Source organism: Triticum urartu, chromosome 6A (assembly GCF_056163025.1).
Source record: "Triticum urartu cultivar PI428250 chromosome 6A, HENAU_Tu73, whole genome shotgun sequence".
In the NCBI taxonomy this organism is placed as follows: domain Eukaryota; kingdom Viridiplantae; phylum Streptophyta; class Magnoliopsida; order Poales; family Poaceae; genus Triticum; species Triticum urartu.
Window position 1 is genome coordinate 493,532,345 of NC_141878.1, and position 23,351 is coordinate 493,555,695.

The 23,351-nt window shown below is 41.0% G+C and overlaps 1 protein-coding gene across 1 annotated transcript; it reads right to left on the bottom strand.

Moving 5' to 3' along the window:
* Positions 1-5,850: 5,850 nt before the first annotated feature.
* Positions 5,851-12,006, bottom strand: LOC125514355 (AT-rich interactive domain-containing protein 5). The gene is made up of 13 exons (XM_048679665.2): positions 11,278-12,006; positions 11,147-11,186; positions 10,810-10,862; positions 10,667-10,712; positions 9,123-9,215; positions 7,863-7,979; positions 7,723-7,774; positions 7,578-7,653; positions 6,984-7,050; positions 6,772-6,822; positions 6,537-6,629; positions 6,287-6,457; positions 5,851-6,198 (listed from the first exon to the last, which is right to left on the bottom strand). The coding sequence occupies exons 1-12, from the start codon at positions 11,874-11,876 to the stop codon at positions 6,353-6,355; spliced, it is 1,392 nt and encodes a 463-aa protein (XP_048535622.1). The 5' UTR covers positions 11,877-12,006; the 3' UTR covers positions 5,851-6,198; positions 6,287-6,352.
* Positions 12,007-23,351: the final 11,345 nt, after the last annotated feature.

The window sequence follows — 23,351 nt, forward strand, 5'->3', positions numbered from 1 at the left end:
TGGCAACATACATATTGTTGGACTAACACCTTTCTAGTATATTTCAGATAAGTTCAACAGTGGCATGGCATGGACATGAAGATGTGGACCCCTTCAAAATGCTAAGGACAAGAATTGGCAAAGCTCCAGGACTCTACATTTTTGGTTAAGTGATCCAAGACCACATTGAGTCCATAGGAAAGCCAATACTATTAAAAGGGGATGAGGTATTGATCATGACTCAATTGCTCAAGTGCTTAGTGATATTGCTCCAAAAATCCTCAAACACTTCTCCACATCACATCTATCCAAAACCCTAAAGTGTCATCTCGGTCCCACCAAAAACCTATATCCCAGACTCATCGAGTTGATCACATACACTGCCTAAGCCCAAACCCTATCATTTCGGTTCTACCGATATGGATCTCGGTCTCACCGAGATGACATGACCAAGTTTCTGTGATGAAGTTGCTTCATTTCGGGATTACCAAGACGAAACAATCGGAAGTACCGAAACGAGGTCTTGCCCTAGCCATTGCACTTCGGTCGCACCGAGATGTTCTGATCGGTCTCACTGAAACCTCCAACGTTCGAATCTTTTACACTAGTCGGTCTCACCGAGAATTCGGTCTGGTGCCACCGAGTTGGGTCAAAGACTTGTAATGGTTGGATATTTGGGTGTAGGCTATATATACCCCTCCACCCCCACTTACTCTCTAAAGAGATCCATCAGAACGAACCACCACTTCTGCTACTCATTTTCTGAGAGAGAACCATCTACTCATGTGTTGAGATCAAGAGATTCCAATCCTACCATTTGAACCTTGATTTCTAACCTTTCCCAACTTGCTTTCCATTCAATCCCCTCTTCCACCAAAGCCAAATCTGTGAGAGAGTGATTGAGTGTTGGGGAGACTATCTTTTGAAGCACAAGAGCAAGGAGTTCATCATCAACAACACCATCTATTACCTTTTGGAGAGTGGTGTCTCCTAGATTGGTCAGGTGTCACTTGGGAGCCTCCAAGAGATTGTGGAGTTGAACCAATGAGTTTGTAAGGGTAAGGAGGTCTCCTACTTCATGAAGATCTACCCGAGTGAGGCTAGTCCTTCGTGGACGTAAGCCATGATGGAATGGACAAGGTTGCTTCTTCGTGTACCCTTCGAGGTGGAGCCCTCCGTGGACTCGCGCAACCATTATCCTCCATGGGTTGAAATCTTCATTAATGTGGACGTACAATAGCACCACCTATCAGAACCACGCCAAAAGTCATCGTGTCTTCATTGCATTTGATCCTCCATCACTACCCCTTACTTTCCGCACAATTGCATGCTTTACCATTTCCGCTGCCCTATCTCTAGATATGCATGTGTAGGAAGTCTGGTGATATCTTAACTAGTGCTAAAATTTGCCTAAACTTTAAGAAAACTAAAAACTGCACATTTGGTTGGTTAAGAGTCTATTCACCCCCTCTTGACTTATCTTCTCCGGTCCTACAACACGGCTTCCTACTAGTCACATCATTTGGCAGAGGACTTCTGCCAAATTTTCGTAATAGAACATACACTAAATTATCATTGATAATGAAGAGGTGACATTTTATGCCATCACATCACATTCACCAATAAGAACATTTCTGCGTTGATAGCACCTGCTAATAACTTTTTCCTTTATATCGCATGTCCCCTTACCTTCACTTAGTTTTGCCTTAGGTCAACAAGTCTCTTACAACTAATATTGTTATAGGTCTTGAGACATAACAATTAGCCAAACATAAGAAAAATATTGATTTTTCACTTTGATCAGTAAGGTGTGTCATGAAGCATTGTCGGATCCAGATATACTAAATTACACATGCAAAAATAGCACATGATGTACACATCTGTTTCTAACATATTTTTAAGTGTCAAAGAAGAATAATCGAGGAAGATAAATGGAATGTCTGACAGAGATAAACTATATAGTCTTATCTAGCAAAACATGCTCGTGCGTCGCAACGGAAGAAAAAAAATCACCCCTTACACACGCACGTGACAACAGCAGCAAATCCCTTGAAATCTTTCACAATGCCTCATGAGAAACAACATGATAAGTTGTGTTGCGCAAAAAACAGGCGGGGTGATTTTAAAAGTGTACTCAAAGTGTTTTCAATTTATTAGACAACAAAAATAATAGGTATTTCTAAAATACCCATATGAAGAAGATATTAATTAAGATTGCATCCTAAACAAAATTTTAGAAATGATTAACACGCAAGACAATAGCATATTTGAAATCTTCATATTTTTTTGGAGAATTTTCATACATAACATGTTAAATTTGAAGTTATGGTTTGAAAGTTATGTAATTTTGAAAGGCATTTCAATCTGCCCGAGAAAAGAAAAGAAGGACTTGAAAAGGGGAGTAGTCAGGCCCGAACCCGGTCTCCCGTGCTGAGTTCTAGCCACCTTGATGCCCATGTGCTCGTGATACAGAAGGGGATCTTTTGTAATGATCCAAAGGCGACAAACACTTGTGAATGGAAAAAATGAATCATTTTTTTCACTTATGGGTGGCATAGTGAGTAATTTCTGTCAACTTTAGGGCTAATCTTATGACGGGCGGCCAAAAGCAATAGTCCCTTTATTATTAGATATAGATGTAGATGTGACTAGCCTCTTTTTTATGTGTCACACCTTAATTTTTTTGTCCTTGCACATTTAAACATACTTTCTTGTTGCATGAGGCTCAGGATGAGCAAACAGTACTCAACTATCAGATTGGGTACCACTCAGCTTCAGATTTATGAAGGACATAACTATAATTCCTCCCCATCGGAACTTACTGTTTGTCGAGTATTATCGCCTGGTTGCAGTCCATTGATTTGACATTGTTTATGGTATTATTAAACCAGTAATCTCAATGCCCATTTTCCACCCAGAACAATTTTCACATTGCTTGCAATGATTTCACGTTCTTTTAGGAGCAATTGCATGGTTACAATTTCATTTATTAACAGACAAACTAATTTAGTGTTGTGTGTATAGTTTTCTTTCTATGACAAGTCCTAATGCTCGACGTATTTTTCGGCACCGGTGTAACAAGGGTATATGATACATCTATTAGATAGAAAAGCCCCTTCTTGTACTCTCTAAGAATTGTGTGTGTTGATTCCTTTTTCTGGTCATTTTAAATCTTTTTCTTTGGATAACGTTAAAATTTGTAGGTCTTAATGCTTGTGATAGGTGTTGAGGGCAAAACCACAATATCGTACAATTCGCATGTTGGGGAGGTCCTCTGGAGTGTTCCTACCATCTGGTAGGTTATTGACTATTTTCTATGTCATCTCATCATTATCTTTGTCATTCTGGTGTTAAACTAAAGTTTATTAATGTGTTAAATTGTTAATGAGGCAAGAAAGTGGTTGATGTTAGTAATGAGGCAACAAAGTTGTTGTTGGATGGCAATGTGGTGAAGTTGCTTATATAAGTGTGATTATTTGTGCACTTTGATGTAACCTTTCTTTCTAATTAAATGAGCACATGTCCTAATGCAGAAGGGGAGAAAGAGGATGAGGAGAATGGGTTTGACTAGACATGCTTGTCTAACTAGCGTTGGTGGGGTAATAAGCACTCCCAAGCTTACTGGAATGGTTATCAAGGCACCACTTCACAATGACAACATGAGTGGGCGAAGGGGGGAGCAAGAGGAGTATTGTTGTCACCGGTGAGAGATGGAGGTGATAGCCGCACAAAGGAGAGAATAAGGGGCATGTGGCACACTATCCCTATAGCGTTAGTGTACATTTGAAATAGATTCCTAATATATAACTCACATACATACCTGTCCTCATCCGGAAAACACGGTTATCATAGGTAGTGAGCAAAGTATGTGAACCTGGGGATACATTTGGTGTTTTTCAATAGGATTAGAAATATATATGCTTCAAAATTAACGCTAATTGGAGCAGTTTCAACTTGTAGTGTGTCAAGAGGATTCTAGCCATAGTGATTGAAGACGATATCCACGAAAATGCTACACCCAATGGCACAAGTGATATGGGTTGTTCATGGGAGGAAAGACAGAGAGGATGATGAAGGACACACACGATATACACTGAGTTGTGCTTGGTCATAAAACAAATGTTGACCAATTTGCCTATGTGTTTTATGTTGTTTCATAGCAATGGCGAGTACTTGGCTAGTCTAGGTAAAACAGGGCCAAGGAGCATCGACCGGCAAGATGCATATTGATGCAGATCTTACGGCGGGTGTACCGTGGATGCACAACCCAAGCAAATTAACACACAAGCAGTTTGTTGGGCATTTGATATTTAATGCGCCTTTTCCACCGTGCAAGCCAACACTCCGTTTTTTAAGTATATCCTAATAACACAAAAATATTTGCATCTGTGCCCCTAGCTCTACAAAGCTCGGTGATTGTTGGATCCACGTTTGTACTGTGCTTTTTGGGTTTTTTTTACCTGTCTTGGTGTCCATATCACATTAGTTGGTTCACATGAAAAAGGCCTCAATGGCCACTTGTTTGCTTCTTGAACCGTTTATTGCAATGACGTCTTGGGTCTCGCAGCTTCTGCCTTTTGAATGATAATTGATAAAGAGTAGTCAGATAAACTGTTTGGCCATTTTTTACAATACGACACATTAATATTGAAAACACATTACCGGGGTGATGACAGGGACAATAGGGCAACATGGCGCACGAGATGGAGGTGGCAAGATTGGGGTATGAGGAAGGGCGAGAAGGGGTGGCTCTTGGACCGGTTTACTGCAATGCCATCACGGGTCTCATAGTTTCAACTTCTTCGGATTATATTTGATGACGTTTGGTTGTAAAGAACATTTCCAATAATATGCCAACCGTGGTCTAACTTGTCGGATGATATGAGACATGGACACATACGAAAAGGGGTTGTATAAGCTGATGACCCCATGTGAGAGTCGGTGGCATAGGTTAGGACACAACTAGGTGGATTTGATAGGAGTGGTGGTGGAGGCTTGCGGTCTCAAATTTTCAGATGATACTTTTTTTTGGTGAAGATTATTCGGGACAATCATTTTCAACAAGTCACACAAATGTCGAAAGTGGGCATGTACACATGCTAGAATGGGGTGGTATTGACGCAATGCTCATGTGAAAATCAACGGTGAAGGATAACACACAAAAAAGTGCCTTATATGAGCGAGAGAGCCAACGAGGGCCCCTCTTTGGAAATTGGAAAGAGCTACTCCCTTCGTCCGGTGAAGAATGTATATCTAGAAATTTTAGGACAAATTGTGGAGTTGACTAAAAAATGCATTAGAAAGATGCAAGCCATCATCTCCTCTTTAATTACCCAACCCCCAATGAGTTAAGTGCATATAGAAATTAAGAGGACCATGTGTAGATTGTTATTGGTCTTGATTATCATGTGATAAAGAAGAAATATTTTTCCTATTTTAAAGTGCATTGAAAAGATAAAAGTACACTCTTTTGTTAACAAATTTTAAAGCTAGATGTATACTCTTTACCAGACGGAGGGAATAAACGAGCAACTCTGTAGATAGGGTACAAGTAGGATATGGGACGGAGGGAGTACCATTTTATCAAATAATATGTCACAATCCGCAAAAACTTTTAGTCCGCTTTTAGAATGTGCATTTCCCTCATCATAGAAATCAAATATGAGCAATTCATTATGACAGATTTCTAATTTCCTCAACCTCTCAACATTAGACTTGATTCCTATTTAACGCTTTTGGTTGCTACCAAGTGCACCTAACATGTGAAATGTGCTCTACCTGGAATACCATCGTCGAGTTGAAAGTACCGGATAGCGGATATTCATAGACTTTCTTGAGACAGCAACCAACAAGATTAATGAACAGTGCTACTCAACTCGAAAAATGAGGGAATCGCCGTATACATATAAACTTAGATTCAAAACTGAACTCTGCCCAGTAACGGTTTATAGAAGATAGAGAGAAAAAATACAGAAAGTAAAGAAACTAATCCTTCACTTGATCTATTTCCAGCTTTGTGTTGTTTCTCTCTCAGAAGAAAAAAAATGAAAAGAAATATCTGTCGCTAAATATTAAAATCCAGGAGTGAACCAACTAATTTATGTGTACCACTATAAACAACCACAAGAGAAAAGATTGCAGCGCCGGCTATGGGTTGCAGTTGCTTATGTCAGTTTGGCAAACCAAATCCTACTTCTGCAACATTTTTTCTTCTAAAACCTGCACATGAAATAGAAAGCCTGTCATCAGATCAGTACTGAGTTTCAGCGTTGAAGAAAGGAATAAGCTGGCTTAGCCAAACACAGACCTATAAATATGCATGAAAACCACTGGTACAGTAGTTGAAGAAAACTGAAGTGAACAGGATGCATATCTACATGTCCGGGTGCCCAAATGGGGCACGCACAAATAGCTGGCCATGAAGCGTGACAACTGCTGATGTTTGATGCGGATCAATCCTTAAAGGCAAGTTGATCACCTGAGACAGAACAATCAGTTCGTGTTAAGTTGAGGAAGTACCCAATTATTTATGTGTTTAAATGTTTATAAACAATCACCTTCTTGAATGCAGTGATGCCCCAAGGGTTATCAGGCTGGTCAGGGTCCCCAGTTATAACCAGGCGTCCAGCCGGATCAGACTGAACATGCACCTGCGCCAGTTGGAACAAGAATTAATATTTTATCCCTGGCGTAGACTCAATTTCATGTAACAAGCTCTTTTTGTTTATGTTGCACAGATTTTATTTTATTTTTGGATCAAGATGAAGTGTGGCAGCTGAGATGCAATCTCACCTCTTCCCTTAGAAGCCCAGGAACTAGCGCATATATCTCAAAGCATTCTTTCTGCATGAAAGCAGTAACAAAATGTAGCAGTTTCAGCTCAAATCCAAATGGAATTTCACAATGAGAAACGACTCTTAAGAAATTGTTTAATATTTCAGACTATCAAGACACTTCATTTAATATTCGTGCACCACCTTATTAAAAAAAATGTTGACACTTACAGTTTGACGAACATTAATCTTCACCCAATCGGCAGGTTCTCCAACATCAATGACCATAGAATCTTCCCTGAAATTGGGCAGTACTTTACATATAATAACATGCATTATAGACAATAACATCCAAATCCATGGATTCTTCTGTCAAGTTCAATCCTACTATAAGGTCCTATAATTTTGGGATTTTCCTTATCAAATTGAGGAGTGCCATTTCAGGGGTCAAGTTGTCTATTGCATGTCATGCCATATTCGGAGAGCATGCCTGTTAATTCCCATTGGTTTCAGCATAAACAAAATTTGGATGTTTAAACTCTTATTTTGCTAGGTCCATTCAGCAGGTAAGATTCTCGATCTCTTGAACATAGGCAACAGCAGACGCAAGATAGAGAGCACATAAGCAAATGCAACTTCTTCACAGTAAAAAGATTCTGCTTGCACTTTAAAACGAACCATGTATGTGTAAGTAAAACTTAAATAACTGCTATTAAAGGTTAATTAATGCTTTCAATCTGCTAAATTCTTGAGATTGTAAGTTTCTGTCTATCATGTTAACAGCTGAAGTAAACATAGCCAACTGAGATGATGGGAGATCTTAACTGTGACTTGTTCACTTTTGTACGGGAGACCTTGAAAGCATGCTCTGGACTAGATGCTTTCTTCCTCTTGAGTACCCCTGAAATGCCAGAAAGATATAAGAGAAGAAAGCATCACATGCTAACGCAGAAATACTTGTGAAGCATACCAAAGCCTTTCAGATTCTTATCACGACTTGAAAGGGGTATTGAGTCTTTGTCCTGTAGAAAAATGAATATATTTGCATGAAAAGATCAAAATTATAGGAAAATCAAAGTATGTGCAAGTAAATGTCAAGATATTATTTACCTTAAAAATGTGATCTCCATACATGTCATTGGCAAGGAGACGGTGCGCATGCCAACCCTGCATAGCACGTGCTGCAGCATCCCTTCTAATTCTTGCAGAAGATGATGGATTTACACCCTGCGAAACAGGAAACAAAATCATCAAGCTTACTAATGTTAGCAGGTGACAGCAAAACATTCTCGGCAATGTTAGATATCTTAAAGGCATTCATTGAAATAGTTCCTATCCTAACATAAAACTGTGTTAATTTCGACTGTGAAATATATGTACACCAATCCAGCTCTGAGCCCGATAAATCTTTTAAACATTTATGGAAAGAAAGAATTCCTTTGAAAGTCAGAATTTGGTTGTCGCTTACTTGGCATAGGTCACTAATGACACACTGAAGAAAGGGATGGGAAGGGGATGAAATCTGTCGTTTCCGCTCACACACTGAGAACATATACCATATTTTCTGTGATTGTGTAGCTGCTAAGTTTGTTTTGAGTTCTGTTAGCCTCACTCTGGAAGCAACACATCATCCTAGTTGTTTTACACTATTTTTAGCGGGCAGCTTCATATATACCAGACATATGTAATTTGCAAGTGGTGGGATTGACTGCCCTGTGCTGGGCCTGCTGGAAGTTGAGAGAAGAGCTTGTTTTGACAACAAGCTGATTAAAACTCGTGCTGAGTGAATCTGTTACGCTTGCTCCTTTACGAAATATTGGGCAGGGCTCCACTCAAGCCAAAGATCAATTGGTTCCTAAGCTTAATGAATGGCTGGTAATGAGGTGGAGAAAATTATGTTTCAAAAGATGCAACGCTACAAAACACGGCTCTACCGGTAGTATGTGCTGTGCTTGTGCACTTTTGATACCTTTTAAGTCTAAATAGATACCAATTGCCTCTGTACGGTGGTTAGTGTTAGGTGATACAGCGCAAGCACTCAAGAGTTTTGTTATTTCCTTTTGGTATGGTATGCACTGAACTTGACATGTTCCATTATTCCTTGGAATAGTGGAAGCAGGCATAATATTGTGTCATGTGGAAAATAGTTCAACAGGACAAGAAATCAGTGGCGACAGAACAAGAAGCCAGTATTTTGATACAAATCTTAACATTTCCTTGATTTTCAGTTAGATTGAAATATGAATTTGAAATCCTTAATATTTTAGACAGGGGTATGTCAACCCATTAAACTTTCATATGTGCACCAAACTAGAAAGTGAACTGCAAAAATTCATATATAGTTAAAACTCTACTTCCCAAGATAAATACCTCACGGTTTGTACCACCAGGTTGTGGTATAGCAGGTATCGATATTTTAAGCTGGCCAGTTCGTACTTTGTGTTTTTCATATTCAAGAAGTGCCTGAGTTGATAAGAAACAACAGTTAACAACAAATGAAGCAAATGCATAAACATAACATGGAAATACATAAGCTTAGAATAGTGTTTTTCTTCTTTTATTCCATCCGGAAACTGACGAGGCGGCATCTCACAACAACAACAACAAAGCCTTTCAGTCCCAAACAAGTTGGGGTAGGCTAGAGTTGAAACCCACAACATATCGAAACCAAGTCATGGTTCTGGCACATGGATAGCTAACTTCCACGCACTCCTGTCCATGGCAAAATCTTCGGTGATATTCCAGTCCTTGAGGTCTCTCTTTACGGACTCCTCCCATGTCAAGTTTGGCCTACCCCGACCTCTCTTGACATTATCAGCACGCCTTAACCGTCCTCTACGCACGGGCGCTTCCTGGAGGCCTGCGCTGAACATGCCCAAACCATCGCAAACGATGTTGGACAAGCTTCTCTTCAATCGGCGCCACCCCAACTCTCTCATGTATATCACGAGATGGCATGTCACGAAATAAGGAAATTGAAGGATATTAAGTCTTAGATAAATACTCCCTCCGTCACATATTAATTGACGCTCAAGCGGATGTATCTAAACGTATTTCAGTGCTAGATACATCCGTTTTAGCGTCAATTAATATGGGACAGAGGAAGTATCATCTACTCCCTCCCATCTGATTTGCTAGTCCCATCTCCAAAATCGCAGCAACCAAGATAAAGCTAATTAGGTGGTTCTACTTCCTTTCCGGTTTAAAAGCCCCACGTGTATCCCTAGATTGACAATTTGATCAACGTAACACGAGTTATATATCACAAAAGAATAACCATTAATAACTTCAAATGTATTTTCTAATGCCATACCGTTTATGACATACAATTTGTACTGCATTTATCAAATTGTCGATCTAGGGTACACCTGGGCCTTTTAAACCGGAAAGGAGGAAGTAAACAGCATACTAATGCTACATGCATATCCACCTCTCCCCTTCATGCATTAGTTGATTCCACATCAAGAAACAAAATTTGACAGAATTTAATGTAGCCATAGCAAAAGTTTACCTGTTCCTAAAGCAATGAGCCTTACAAAACAGAAAATCAATCTTTTTTAGATGAGACTAACAAACCAGAAGGGAGGGAGTATCAAATATGGAAGTAAAGTACATCAGTTTCTATGAAATGAAAAAGAAGCAAGTATTATAGTTATATCTGTTTGGTTCCTAAACCATTAAGAACACTAACTATTGCAGTGGATCCATTTCAGCTCCATATTTCTATCCGTAATAACTATCCTAGTAGGTTTTAATGGCATATAGCTTTTCGTTCAGCGAGTAAATTTACAGTAAAGCACCATATGCCATAATATTGTTTCAAGAGAAACTGCTTCCCAGCTACCATAGTGGGGATAAGATGTGCTTGTGAGACAAGTACAACATGTAACAAAATTCTGCGAGCAATCTATCACCTTCTCGTAGAAAATTCGAAATGACCAAGACACCGTAGTGCAGGTCCTACAAAAGAACACAATAACAACAATCAGCTGACGCAAAATTTAAATCTTTCACTGCGAATTCATTTAACATGTATCGCTGAAAAAAAAAAGCTTACTTTGGTGGCCTGAAAGTCTCTCCAACTTGACGCCATAGTTTACAAACTGTTACCTGAATAATCAAAATAAACGTCGTGAATAACTATCAATGTTCAACGGAAATATACTACAACATTTACAATAGAAGATGAGCAGTGGATTCTGCACAAAAGCACAGTATCCTTAAATTTGTTATCATCGGTGAGCTACTTGCTAGTTATTGCATTCATTGGTGGAACATGTGGAGGAACTTCCACCCTTTCACGGTACTAGAAAATCACTCTGTAGTATCGGGATTCGGGAACGTGTCCAGTCTGTGCCTGTTCAGTTGTGCAATGTAAAGGAAATCATTGATACCTGCTCATGGCCTCCCAGGTGAGCGACCTGCCTCCACAACCTGGAACAGAACAGCGCAAGGAACTTCATTAAGTTGGTTTAGACGAGAAAATGTGGTTCGAGTAGCTCGGAGAAACGAGAGGGGTGCGCACTTGAGGCAGTTGAGGCCCTTGCCGTAAAACTTGGGCGGCTTGAACTCGAGGCTGTGCTCCCTGTGGAAGCGCTCCAGCTCAGACATGAACGCCGCCTGCTCCTCCTCCGTCCCGGAGTCGTGACCCTCGAGGAAAGGGTCGGGCTCCACCGGCTGCTGGCTGGCGCACTGCGCCATCCCGGCCGAGCCGTCGCCCTCCGTCTTCACCTCCGCCCTCGGCGACGCATCAGGGGTGGAGTCGTCGTCCTCGTCCTCCTCGTCATCATCATCCTCATCATCTTCGTCGTCCTCGCCGTCCCCCTCGTCACCGTCGTGGCTCATGGCGTCCTCGCCGTTGGTCTCCACCCTCACGCCCACGGCCTCCTCCCCGGCGTCGGGCGGCGCGGTCTCCCGGCGGTCCCCCGCATTGGGCAGCCCCGCCCGATCCGGGGAGCGCTCGCCGTCGCCGTCGCTGTTCGTTTCGGGGGACGGGGGCGCGTCCTGGAACTCGTCGGCCACGGGCGGCTCCTCCTCCTTGGCGGCCCGCGGGAGGGGGTGGCGCGGCTCGTCGTCGCCGTCGGCGCGCGGGAGGTCGCGGTCGGAATCGGCGCCGTCGCTCATCGCGGCACGGGGGAGGAGGAGTGCGAATGGACGGCTGCTATTTTCGCGGTTTGCACCGAGGGGGGGAGAGGAGCGGAGAGAGGGAGGGGGGGGTAGAGAGGTGGCGACTCGCACGGGAAGGCAAGGGACGGAGAAGAGAGAAGAGAAGGATGGATCTCCACGGCTTGCGATGGATGGAGGGACGGACGGGAGCCAGATTCCTCTCTCTCGCGGCCCGTCGGAACCGTAGGCCCATCCACCCTGTCAGTGATTCCTCCTGGGCTAGGCCCACTACTGTTTTGGAAGTCACTAGTAGGTTTTGTAAAGGAGCCTGGTAAGTTTCGGAAGTTTTGATTTTAAGCATGGCGGTTTATCATTTCTGTTTGTAAAAACATCAAGATGGCGAAAAGTCCATCAAAACCCTCTGATGACGACGAGTGGTTAAGGACCAACATCAAGCTGGAGAGATTCCATCGAACTCTGATGACAACAAGTGGATAAGGTCCTTAAGGTACCCTAATGAAAACTCGGGTGCGTCGGCTAGGTTTCCAAGTTTGATCGCCGTCGTCGACTGCTCTTGTTCTCATTAGCGATTGTTCCCATGATAGTCTTGATATGTCCCTTTGGTCCTCGTCCCTGCTCGTAGTCTCCATTGTTTTTCTCGTCCCCGTCAAAACCCTAGAAAATCCATACGTCGTTCCAGACTTTTCGCATGTGGCTAAAGTATGTGATCGTAATACACCAAACCTAGATAGAGTTTTGGACTACAATTTGTAAAAAGGAGTACGGATGGGGTGGAAGGAATGCCATGGGCTGAAACTGGCGGTTGCGTAGAAGAAGGGGGTCAACACCGAGTGTAGAGATTTTGGCAAAGTGGGAGTGGTGGAAGCAAAGGTGGTGGGGAAGTTGATAGCCGAGAAACCCGCCTACGCGTAAGCAATAGCGAATGCACTTGGTCCGATCTGGTGCCCGATGAAAGGTATTGACTGCAAGTTCACGATGAGAATAGGTTTCTGATCACTTTCCATCAAGAATCAGCGAAAAAAGAAAGGTTGTAGATGGAGGAACTTGGATGTTTGATATAGATCTCATTGTAATGGAGGAGTATGTAGCTATCAAGTCTATAGAGGAGTATAAGTTTAGCAATATTCCCATATGGGTTCTGATATTTGGAATGTCGATGGCTATGATGAGCAGTGATAAGGTGGAGTCCTTGGGAAAATGGATGGCTTGAAAAATGAGGTGGAAAGACATTTCATATGTATAAAAGTGAGGTTGGATATTAGGATCTCACTGCTCCACGAAAAACTAGTTTATTTGGTTGTAGGAGTTGATGTGACAGAAAGGAGATAATAAAGAAGTGGCGTGGATTTGAATATGAGTATCTACCGGACTTTTGTTTCATATGTGGGATCATTGGGCATGTTGAAATGGAGTGTAAGATAATTGGGCCCTGTCGTGCTTGCTCAGGTGTCTTTATTGAATCTTTTAGTTTTTTTTATCACTAGTTGGTTTATAAAACAAAATTACAAGAAATGGAAGTGAAGTTGCATCAAATTCTTAATCTTTATGAAGTCTTTCTTCAAAATGTGGATTCTGATAATTGCTATTAAGTGTTAAAAACATAATTTAACACAATGTTTGGTGTGAGTTCCTTTAATGATAAGAATAATTGCAATGATATTAGTATGAATTCTTTTAATATCCATGATGCTAATGATATGCAAAGCCATAAGTTTGGGAATGCCATGTTTGATGAAGATGATATTTTTAATCCCCCTACTTTTGATGAGCAAATTTATTATGATGATAGCATGTCTCCTATTTATGACGATTACAATGATGAAAGTGGTTTTGGATGAGTGTCAACTTTAAGTGATAATTATCCCACTATTTTTGAGGGTGTTGAATCTTATTGGAATAATGATAAAAGTGGATTTGGAGAGGTCATGACTTTATTTAATGTTGAATCTGTTGGAAATATGCCCTAGAGGCAACAATATTGTATTATTATATTTCCATTATTCATAATTAAGAGTTTATATTTCATGCTATAACTGCTATGGTCCTGGAATATGCGATTCAGTGGAGAACTCATATGCACATGTGAAATGATAAATGGTAAACAATAGGTTCCTAGTCTCGCCGTAAAGCATGGCACACTGAACTATCGAGTAGTCATCAGCTTTGCTCTACCAGGTATTCATAACATCTGGCGTTGCTCCTGCAGTGGGCTTGTCACCTAGCGGTGCTTCCAGAACGTAATTCTTCTGTGCAGCAATGAGGATAATTCTCAAGTTACGGACCCAGTCCGTGTAGTTGCTACCATCATCTTTCAACTTAGTTTTATCTAGGAAGGCATTAAAATTTAACGGAACAACAGCACGGGCCATCTATCTACAACAACATAGACATGCAAAATACTATCAGATACTAAGTTCATGATAAATTAAAGTTCAATTAATCAAATTACTTAAGAACTCCCACTTAGATAGACATCTCTCTAATTATCTAAGTGACCACATGATCCATATCAACTAAACCATGTCCAATCATCACGTGAGATGGAGTAGTTTTCAATGGTGAACATCACTATGTTGATCATATCTACTATATGATTCACGCTCGACCTTTCGGTCTCCAGTGTTCCGAGGCCATATCTGCATATGCTAGGCTCGTCAAATTTAACCTGAGTATTCTGCGTGTGCAAAACTGGCTTGCACCTGTTGTATGTGAACGTAGAGCTTATCACACCCAATCATCACGTGGTGTCTCGGCACGACGAACTGTAGCAACGGTGCATACTCAGGGAGAACACTTATACCTTGAAATTTAGTGAGAGATAGTCTTATAATGCTACCGCCGAACTAAGCAAAATAAGGTGCATAAATGATAAACATCACATGCAATTAATATAAGTGATATGATATGGCCATCATCATCTTGTGCCTTTGATCTCCATCTCCAAAGCACCGTCATGATCACCATCGTCACCGGCTTGACACCTTGATCTCCATCGAAGCATCGTTGTCGTGTTGCCAACTATTGCTTCTACGACTATCGCTACCGCTTAGTGATAAAGTAAAGCAATTACATGGCGATTGCATTTCATACAATAAAGCGACAACCATATGGCTCCTGCCAGTTGCCGATAACTCTGTTACAAAACATGATCATATCATACAATAAAATCTAGCATCATGTCTTGACCATATCACATCACAACATGCCCTGCAAAAACAAGTTAGACGTCCTCTACTTTGTTGCTGCAAGTTTTACATGGCTGCTACGGGCTGAGCAAGAACCGTTCTTACCTACGCATCAAAAACCACAACGTGGTATAGTGATTGCCTTTTTATCTTCAGAAAGAACCATGTTCATTGAATCCGATTCAACTAAAGTTGGAGAAACAGACACCCACTAGCCACCTGTGTGCGAAGCACGTCGGTAGAACCAGTCTCGCGTAAGCGTACGCGTAATGTCGGTCTGGGCCACTTCATCCAACAATGTCGCCGAATCAAGAATCAACTAGTGACGGCAAGCAATATGTATATACATACGCCCACAACTCCTTTGTGTTCTACTCGTGCATATAACATCTACGCATAAACCTGGCTCGGACGCCACTGTTGGGGAACGCAATAATTTCAAAATTTTCCTACGCACATGCAAGATCATGGTGATGCATAGCAACGAGAGGGGAGAGTATCATCTATGTACCCTCGTAGACCATAAGCGGAAGCGTTATGACAACGCGGTTGATGTAGTCGTACGTATTCACGATCAACCGATCTAGCACCGAAGGTACAGCACCTCCGTGATCTGCACACGTTCAGCTCGGTGATGTCCCACGAACTCACAATCCAGTAGAGTTTCGAGGGAGAGTTTCATCAACACGACGGCGTGATGACGGTGATGATGTTGCTACCGGAACAGGGCTTCACCTAAGCACCGCTACGATATTACCGAGGTGGATTATGGTGGAGGGGGGCACCACACATGGCTAAAAGATCAATGATCAACTTGTGTGTCCATGGGGTGCCCTCTCCCCCGTATATAAAGGAGTGGAGGAGGGGGAGGGGCCTGCCTCTCTAGGCGCGCCCAAGGGAGTCCTACTCCCACGGGGAGTAGGATTCCCCCTTCCCTTGTTTGGTTTTAGGAGAGAAGGAAGGAGGAGGAAGAAGGAAGGAAAAGGGGGGTCGTCCCCCTTCCCAATTCGGATCCGGGAGTAAGATTCCCCCATTTCCTAGTAGAAGTAGGAGCCCTTCCAAGTAGGAGTAGGAGAGGAAGGAAGGAGGAGAGAGGGAGGAAGGAAAGGGGGGCCGAACCCCTCCCAATTAGGATTGGGCTTGGGGGGCGCGCCTCCCTCTTTTCTCTTCCATCTCCTCTATTCCACTAAGGCCCAATAAGTCCCATATACTCCCCGGGGGGTTCCGGTAACCTCCCGGTACTCCGGAAAAATGCCCGAACCACTCGGAACCATTCCGATGTCCAAATATAGGCTTACAATATATTGATCTTTATGTCTCGACCATTCTGAGACTCCTCGTCATGTCCGTGATCAAATCCGGGACTCTGAACTACCTTCGGTACATCAAAACACATAAACTCATAATACCGATCGTCACCGAACGTTAAGCGTGCGGACCCTACGGGTTCGAGAACTATGTAGACATGACCGAGACTCACTTCCGGTCAATAACCAATAGCGGAACCTGGATGCTCATATTGTTCCCTTTGTCATCGGTATGTTACTTGCCCGAGATTCGGTCGTCGGTATCTCAATACCTAGTTCAATCTTGTTACTGGCAAGTCTCTTTACTCGTTTCGTAATGCTACATCCCGTAACTAACTCATTAGCTACATTGCTTGCAAGGCTTATAGGTGATGTGCATTACTGAGAGGGCCCAGGGATACCTCTCTGACAATCGGAGTGACAAATCCTAATCTTGATCCATTCCAACTCAACAAACACCATCGGAGACACCTGTAGAGCACCTTTATAATCACCCAGTTATGTTGTGATGTTTGGTAGCACATAAAGTGTTCCTCCGGTATTCAGGAGTTGCATGATCTCATAGTCATAGGAACATGTATAGTTATGGAGAAAGCAATAGCAACAAACTAAACGATCATCGTCCTAAGCTAACGGATGGGTCAAGTCAATCACATCATTCTCTAATGATGTGATCCCGTTAATCAAATGACAACTCATGTCTATGGTTAGGAAACATAACCATCATTGATTCAACGAGCTAGTCAAGTAGAGGCAAACTAGTGACACTCTTTTTGTCTATGTATTCACACATGTACTACGTTTCCGGTTAATACAATTCTAGCATGAATAATAAACATTTATCATGATATAAGGAAATATAAATAACAACTTTATTATTGCCTCTAGGGCATATTTCCTTCAGTTTCATGCTATGGTTAGATTTATCTTAATTCTTCTTTCGTAGTTGTAGATGCTTGCGAGAGGGGTTAATCATAAGTGGGAGGCTTGTCCAAGTAAGGTCAGCACCCAAACACTAGTCCACCCACATATCAAATTATCAAAGTAACGAACGCAAATCATATGAGCATGATGAAAACTAACTTGACAGTAATTCCCATGTGTCATCGGGAGCGCTTTGCTTTATATAAGAGTTTGTCCTGGCTTGTCCTTTGCTACAAAAAGGATTGGGCCACCTTGCTGCACCTTAGTTACACTTGTTACTTGTTACCCATTACGAATTATCTTATCACAAAACTATCTGTTACCGATAATTTCAGTACTTGAAGAGAATACCTTGCTGAAAAATCGCTTGTCATTTCCTTCCGCTCCTTGTTGGGTTCGACACTCTTAGTTATCGAAAGGACTACGATATATCCCCTATACTTGTGGGTCATCAAGACTCTTTTCTGGCGCCGTTGCAGGGGAGTGAAGCGCCTTTTGTGTGTGGAATTTGGTAAGGAAACATTTATAATACGTGCTGAAATTTACTGTCACTTGTCACTATGGAAAATAATCCTTTGAGGGGCTTGTTCGGGGTATCTTCACCTCGACCAGCAGAGCAAGAAGTTTCTCCTCAACCTACTGAAAATATTTATTATGAGCTTCCTTCGAGTATGATAGAGAAAATGCTAGCTAATCCTTATGCAGGAGATGGAACATTACATCCTGATATGCATCTAATCTATGTGGATGAAGTTTGTGGATTATTTAAGCTTGCAGGTTTGCCCGAGGATAAAGTCAAGAAGAAGGTCTTCCCTTTATATTTGAAGGAGAAGGCATAGACATGGTATAGGCTATGCGATGATATCGGGACTTGGAATTACAACCGATTGAAATTGGAATTTCATCAGAAGTTTTATCCTATATATGCATCTGGTTCATCGTGATCGGAATTATATTTATAATTTTTGGCCTCGTGAAGGAGAAAGTATTGCTCAAGCTTGGGGAGGCTTAAATCAATGTTATATTCATGCCCCAATCATGAGCTCTCAAGAGAAATTATTATTCGGAATTTTTATGCTCGACTTTCTTGTGATGATCAATCCATGCTCGATACTTCTTGTACTGGTTCTTTTATGAAGAAGACTATTGAATTCAAATGGGATTTATTGGAAATAATTGAATGCAACTCTGAAGATTGGGACCTTTCAAAGAGGCACGGACTTGACTCTGAGATTGTAGCTTCTTTCTGTGAATCATTTGCTACTCATGTTGATCTCCCCAAGGAAAAGTGGTTTAAATATCATCCTCCCATTGAATTGAAAGTAGTAGAACCTATTAAAGCTGAAGAAGAAACTATTACTTACAATTTTGATAATGTTATTCCTACTGCTTATATTGAGAAACCACCTTTTCCGGTTAGGATAAAAGAACATGCTATTGTGGTTCGTAAGAGTTATACTAGAACACCTACACCCCTGAACAAATTAAAGTTGAACCTAGTATAGCTATGGTTAAAGATCTCTTGGTTGATAATATTGATGGGCATGTTATTTATTTCTGTAATGAGGATGCTAGAATCGCTAGACCCGATAATCTCTACTCCCAATGGAGCAATTGGTAGGATTGCGTCCACGATATTTTTCGTCCCACCACTTTCGTCCGTTTTTTGACTATTTTTTCGTCCCCTCCCCCACCCCATGCACGCACGCAGCCCAAGAACCCCCCCCCCCCCCACACACAAAAAATGCTCCTCTCGATCCCATCTGGACCCCGTCGAAAGAAGAGCTTCGTTGCCACAGCTGGCGTATGGGGGAGCTTCGTTGCCGCCGCCACCATACGATTTGCCGCGATCTCATTCGATCTACCTATTGCCGATGTATGGGGTCGCCGCCACCAAGATACGGGATCACCACCGACGTATGATACATCTCCAACGTACCTATAATTTTTGATTGTTCCATGCTATTATATTATCAACCTTGGATGTTTTATATGCATTTATATGTTATTTTATATGATTTTTGGGACTAACCTATTAACCCAGAGCCCAGTGCCAGTTTATGTTTTTTTGCCTATTTTAGGGTTTCGAAGAAAAGGAAAATCAAACGGAGTCCAATTGACCTAAAACTTCACGGAACTTATTTTTGGACCAGAAGAAACCCAGAAGACTTGGAGTGCACGTAAGGGGGTCAACGAGGAAGCCACGAGGCAGGGGGGCGCGCCCTCCACCCTCGTGGGCCCCTCGTGGCTCCCCCGACGTACTTCTTCCACCTATATATCTCCATATACCCTAAAAACATCAAGGAGCACAATAGATCGGGAGTTCCGCCGCCAGAAGCCTCCGTAGCCACCGAAAGCCAATCTAGACCCGTTCCGGCACCCTGCCGGAGGGGGAATCCCTCTCTGGTGGCCATCTTCATCATCCCGGTGCTCTCCATGACGAGGAGGGAGTAGTTCTCCCTCGGGGCTGAGGGTATGTACCAGTAGCTATGTGTTTGATATCTCTCTCTCTCTCGTGTTCTTGAGGTGATCCGGTCTTGATGTATCGCGAGCTTTGCTATTATATTTGGATCCTATGATGTTTCTTCTCCCCCTCTACTCTCTTGTAATGGATTGAGTTTCCCCATTGAAGTTATCTTATCGGATTGAGTCTTTAAAGATTTGAGAACACTTGATGTATGTCTTGCCGTGCATATGTGTGGTGACAATGGGATATCACGTGATTCACTTGATGTATGTTTTGGTGACCAACTTGCGGGTTCCGCCCATGAACCTATGCATAGGGGTTGGCACACATTTTCGTCGTGATTCTCCGGTAGAAACTTTGGGGCACTCTTTGAGGTTCTATGTGTTGGTTGAATAGATGAATCTGAGATTGTGTGATGCATATCGTATAATCATACCCACGGATACTTGAGGTGACATTGGAGTATCTAGGTGACATTAGGGTTTTGGTTGATTTGTGACTTAAGGTGTTATTCTAGTACGAACTCTAGGGCTGTTTGTGACATTTATAGGAATAGCCCAATGGATTGATTGGAAAGAATAACTTTGAGGTGGTTTCATATCCTACCATAATCTCTTCGTTCGTTCTCCGCTATTAGTGACTTTGGAGTGACTCTTTGTTGCATGTTGAGGGATAGTTATGTGATCCAACTATGTTATCATTGTTGAGAAAACTTGCACTAGTGAAAGTATGAACCCTAGGCCTTGTTTCCTAGCATTGAAATATCGTTTGTACTCACTTTTATCATTACTTACCTTGCTGTTTTTACATTTTCAGATTACAAAAACTTATATCTACTATCCATATACCACTTGTATCACCATCTCTTCACCGAAATAGTGCACCTATACAATTTACCATTGTATTGGGTGTGTTGGGGACACAAGAGACTCTTTGTTATTTGGTTGAAGGGTTGCTTGAGAGAGACCATCTTCATCCTACGCCTCCTATGGATTGATAAACCTTAGGTCATCCACTTGAGGGAAATTTGCTACTGTCCTACAAACCTCTGCACTTGGAGGCCCAACAACGTCTACAAGAAGAAGGTTGTGTAGTGGACATCAAGCTCTTTTCTGGCGCCGTTGCCGGGGAGGTGAGTGCTTGAAGGTATATCTTTAGATCTTGCAATCAAATCTTTTTGTTTCTTGTTTTAGCACTAGTTTAGTTTATAAAAGAAATTTACAAAAAAATGGAATTAAGTTTGTCTCTTACGCTTCATATTTTAATATCTTTCGTGAGTATGATGGAAAGGACAATTGTGCCAAAGTGTTAGAAGAAGAATGCATTAGAATGTTTGGCACTAAATATTTGAATGATGAGCATGATTGCAATATTGTTAGTATGAACTCCTTGAATACCCATGGTACTAATGATGATTGCACTAGTTATGATGAAAATGTCTCCTATAAACATGTCAATTTTTGTGGAGTGCATTGGGTTTGTAAGTACACACCAAATAGGGAAGATAGATATTGCAAGATGCATAAGTACTTAGAAACTAAATTGTTGCAAGAAAGGCTAGATGATTGTGCTGAAAATTTAAATTTTCTTAGCCATACTTGTGAACTTTGCAATGAACGTGGTCATTTAGATATCCGATGCAAATTGTTTCATGATCTAATCGTGTCCAAAAATTGTGATGAGTTGATTTCCCTTGCAAATTATAATGAACTTAGTTTGCTTATGGGTTATGAATAAATGAAACGTTTAACCAATCATCTTCCAGAATTTGCCCGTTACAAACTTCTTGGCTTTGATCTAGAGGAAATTTATATGTATTGTGCGGTGAATTGTATTGAAAATCCTTATATTTCCAACTACATAAAGAAAAGAAAACAAATAGAAGATGAAGAGAATACTAACGAAAGGGAAGAGACTTCCCAATATCCTCCTATTATTTCTTATGATGAATCAAGTAACGAGGAGGAGCCTCCTATTCAACCAATCTCATTAATAAGGAGCTCCAAAAAGAGGATTGAACCCACACATGGTGTGGTGAAGAAGAAGAAAAGAAAAAGGAAGAGAGGTAAAAAGATATCTCTCCCAATTAATGCTGCTCCTATTACTAGTATGCCTCATGAAAATATAATTCTGGAAGATAATGATACTTCTTATGATCTTGAGAATCTTTTTGGCACTTGCTTGGAAGAATATGATAATTGCTATACTATTGGTGCTATCCATACTATTAATGATGAGAGTGATTATGCTTATGATATGAAAAGGCCCAAGCTTGGGGATGCTATGTTTGTTGAAGATGATGTTTTTGAGAATATATTTGCTGCAATTAATGTTTGTCCCAATATTGGGGATGCTACGTTTAATGAAGATGATATTTTTAGTCTTCCAAGTTTTGATATGCAAATTTATAATGATGATAGCATGCCTCCTACTTATGATGATTATTGTGATGATACTTATGCTATAAAAAGTAGTGATTATATTTATAAAACTTGTCATGATTATGGCTACCCATTTTCTGATCATTACTCTTTTAATGTGGAAACAATTTATAGTATTCGAGTTTCTTATGATACTCCCACTATTCCGAATGAGAATAGATTTGCTTATGTGGAGAGTAATAAAATTTCTATGCTTGTAGATCATGAAAAGAATGCTTTAGGTGCTAGTTATATTGTTAAATTAATTCATGATGCTACTGAAAATTATTATGAGGGAGGAATATATGCTTGTAGGAATTGCAATAATATCAAGTTTCCTCTCTATGTGCTTAAAATCTTGAAGTTATGCTTGTTTTGCTTTCCTATGCAAGTTGATTCTTGTTCCCACAAGTTGTTTGCTCACATAATCCCTATGCATAGGAACTGGGTTAGACTTAAATGTCCTAGTCATATTCTTCATGATGCTCTCTTTATGTTTCAATTCTTATCCTTTATGTGAGCACCATTGAAATCATCATGCCTAGCTAGGGGCGTTAAACGATAGCGCTTGTTGGGAGGAAACCCAATTTTATTTTTGTTCCTTACTCTTTGTTCCTGTTTAGTAATAAATAATTCATCTATCCTCTGTTTAGATGTGGTTTTATGCTTTTAATTAGTGTTTGTGCCAAGTAGAACCTTTGGGAAGACTTGGGGAAAGTCTTGTTGATCATGCTGTAAAAAACAGAAACTTTAGCGCTCACGAGAATTGCTGCCAGTTTTTATTGGAGAGTGCTATTGAGTTAATTATTTTTGCAGATGATTAATAGACAAATTACTCAGGTCCACCAATTTATTTTAGAAATTTATGAGTTCCATAAGTATATGTTTGATCCAGATTACTACAGACTGTTCTGTTTTTGACAGATTCTGTTTTTTTGATGTGTTGTTTACTTATTTTGATGAATCTATGGCTAGTAAAAGAGTTTATAAACCATATAGAAGTTGGAATACATTAGGTTTAACACCAATATAAATAAATAATGAGTTCATTACATTACCTTGAAGTGGTGATTTATTTTCTTATACTAACGGAGCTTACGAGTTTTCTGTTAAGTTTTGTGTTGTGAAGTTTTCAAGTTTTGGGTAAGGATTCGATGGACTATGGAATA